Source organism: Tachypleus tridentatus, chromosome 9, assembly GCF_004210375.1.
Source record: "Tachypleus tridentatus isolate NWPU-2018 chromosome 9, ASM421037v1, whole genome shotgun sequence".
NCBI classification, from domain to species: domain Eukaryota; kingdom Metazoa; phylum Arthropoda; class Merostomata; order Xiphosura; family Limulidae; genus Tachypleus; species Tachypleus tridentatus.
In genome coordinates this window covers 74,312,230-74,314,843 of record NC_134833.1, presented here as the reverse complement: position 1 = coordinate 74,314,843, position 2,614 = coordinate 74,312,230, and the positions used below count along the sequence as shown (strand labels likewise).

The 2,614-nt window shown below is 35.9% G+C and overlaps 1 protein-coding gene across 1 annotated transcript; it reads right to left on the bottom strand.

Annotated features, from left to right (window-relative positions):
- Nucleotides 1–509: 509 nt before the first annotated feature.
- LOC143227145 (achaete-scute homolog 1-like) lies at nt 510–2,078 on the bottom strand. The gene has a single exon (XM_076458652.1). The coding sequence runs from the start codon at nt 1,882–1,884 to the stop codon at nt 1,243–1,245; it is 642 nt and encodes a 213-aa protein (XP_076314767.1). The 5' UTR covers nt 1,885–2,078; the 3' UTR covers nt 510–1,242.
- Between the last annotated feature and the right edge of the window lie 536 nt (nt 2,079–2,614).

The following is a 2,614-nucleotide window of genomic DNA, read 5'->3' as shown; positions in this document are numbered from 1 at the left end:
TGTTGGGCTACTCATGTCTGACCAAATAGTGGGATTTTGCATTTGTTTTTACAGCAGATCCGTGGACCCAAAATGTGAAATCCATTTCTAAGACAACAGGACGTTACAACTTAACCAAACACAGCTCAGTATAATTGAACCACATTTAATATAGTGTTCAAGAGATATACTTCTTTTGACTATTTCACGAAACTATATTTTTACAAATACTCAAAAGTCGGTAAATGTGGTTTATGTTTCACTTAAAAACGCCAGAATCCAAAGTTTGATTCCGTGCGGTGTACTATATAGCTTTATACGCAGCTTTATAAATAGTATTTCAAACAGTTTTTATAATAAAATATGGAAGAAGTGATAAAATATAAGTACTCGCTTCCGAGAAAATTCATATTAAACTTTTTATTTCATAAATTTAAAAAATATTGAATATTGTGGTCAATTACCTAATTATATATTTATAAAATTGAACAATGAAACAATGGTTACAAAAATAAATTTTTGTACAGAAGTAGCTTTTCCTAAGTATATACTTGTAAAATTTCTGTAAATAATCCTATTACGTCTAAATAAAGCTTGTATAATACCGATGAACTTGAAAATATCTCAACAATTTGAAATTTAGAAACAAATAACTGATACGATTAGAACATTTTAATTCCCATACTTCTAAAATTTTTAAATTTCTTAATTTTGATAAACTTTCAACATCTTTATTCATACACTTTCAAAATGTAAACTGTAAAATATCAAAAATATTAGGCACAATAAAGTGGACAATAAAATAGTAACTTTTACAAACCCCACTGAGTTGGGATAGAAATTCCCACATTTCATGATTTTGTTGTTACTTTATAGAATGATTTAATAAAGGTATAAAAGCAAGGATGATAAATGGATTTTTTCTAGAAGCGAATGTAAACGTATTAAATAATCACTATCGTGATCATGCTTAGTATTTACATTTATACAATGAAAGAAGAAATAACAATTTTTTACAAAGACATTTGTGTTCTAAAACAACAGTTTTGGCATCGTTTATAAGCTAAGTTTGACGGATTTAACAGGATGAGTTACAATTATAAAGGTGCGCAATTTTTATTACTTGGAACATTCACGAGTAAACATTAAATTTTAACTGCAGAACAACATGACTGACCTTATCTGTACACAGTTTACTTGCTTTTACTCATAGGTACAAGTGTTCGCTTGAAGTCTTACCAGTAAGTATAGTATGAAAGCCCTCTATAACCATGCCATGTCCAATAGTTCATCCCCATCTAAGTTTACATAGTCTGTTAAAGTTCGTGGAGAAGATAAATCAGAGACGGGGGATCTAATCAACGAACATTCGGCTTTAGAGGAAACAACAATTTCGTCAGACGTGGGCGATGACGTCGATGAAGATGGAAAGAACGAACTCACAATGCTCGGTGCCGGAGACTGCATTTCGTGGTAGCCATGAAATACAGACATTGTCTCCGCTTCGTGTTTAATATTTGGAGAAGTGTGATTTTCGTCGTCTTCCGTGAGAAGTTGCTGTAGTCGTTTAATGTACTCCACCGCTGAGCGTAGCGTTTCCACTTTACTCATTTTCTTCTTTGTAGCGCCACCGGGCACGTGCTGGCGTAGCGTTGCAAATCCTCGGTTCACGAGGCGCACGCGGTTTCGCTCGCGCTCGTTTCTCCTTGCCATAACGCTCGGGCGATTGTGTGATGAACAGTAACTATATTCGTGCACTGAAGACCAACGTGCTGGTAACGTATCCACTTCAGACAAGCCTCGAGAGGCGGATCGAGAACCTGTTAACTGATTACCAAAGTGGACACTAGTGATCGGCATTAGTCCAAACATTTCGTAATTCCCTTCGTTTCTAGAGTGCTCCATTGAATCAAATAAAGTTGTATGACTTCTGAAATGTCTGCGTTAAAACTCACTAGCAGAAATGAAACTTAAACATCTGGACAAGCATATGGTTAAAGGATCTCTGCGTTACCTTAAAATGCAAAAGCTTACTCTTTCCTCGTCGTGTTTGAAGCGTAAGTATTGAAGCCTGAGTCTATCACTGATTCCGTTCACAACAGTTTTTGATAAAATACCCAATAGCAGCAAGGAAAGAATGAACCCTCCTACTAAAATACTTTTAGGGACGTGAAGAATAGGAAGCTCCGCCTTCATTTATAAGTTTTTCTGTTCTTCACCAATAAATGAGTGGCAGAACGTGTTTGGCGCGTGCCTTGTAACGCCGGAGCACAGTATTAGCTCCAGTCGTAACTATGGTCACGTGCTTACTCTCACAATACCCACGACTTGAAAGAAAGGAATAATATGACGTTTCTATAAAACGCAGTCAGCAACGAAAAAACTCGTTAAGACTGATTCGACTGTCATTTACGTTATCACTGTGTGCTTCATGCCCTTTTATTTGGTCGTAAGTAGAGATTGTAATATTTTATTTAGCTAAATAGCTATTGACAAACGACACTATCGAATTTCAGGAATAGTTTAGGTCGGTCTCAGCGACAACTGGATAGCACATTGCTTTGTTAGATTCATAATGATGATTGGTTTGTTTTGAATTTCACCAAAGCTACACGAGGGCTATCTGCGCTAACCG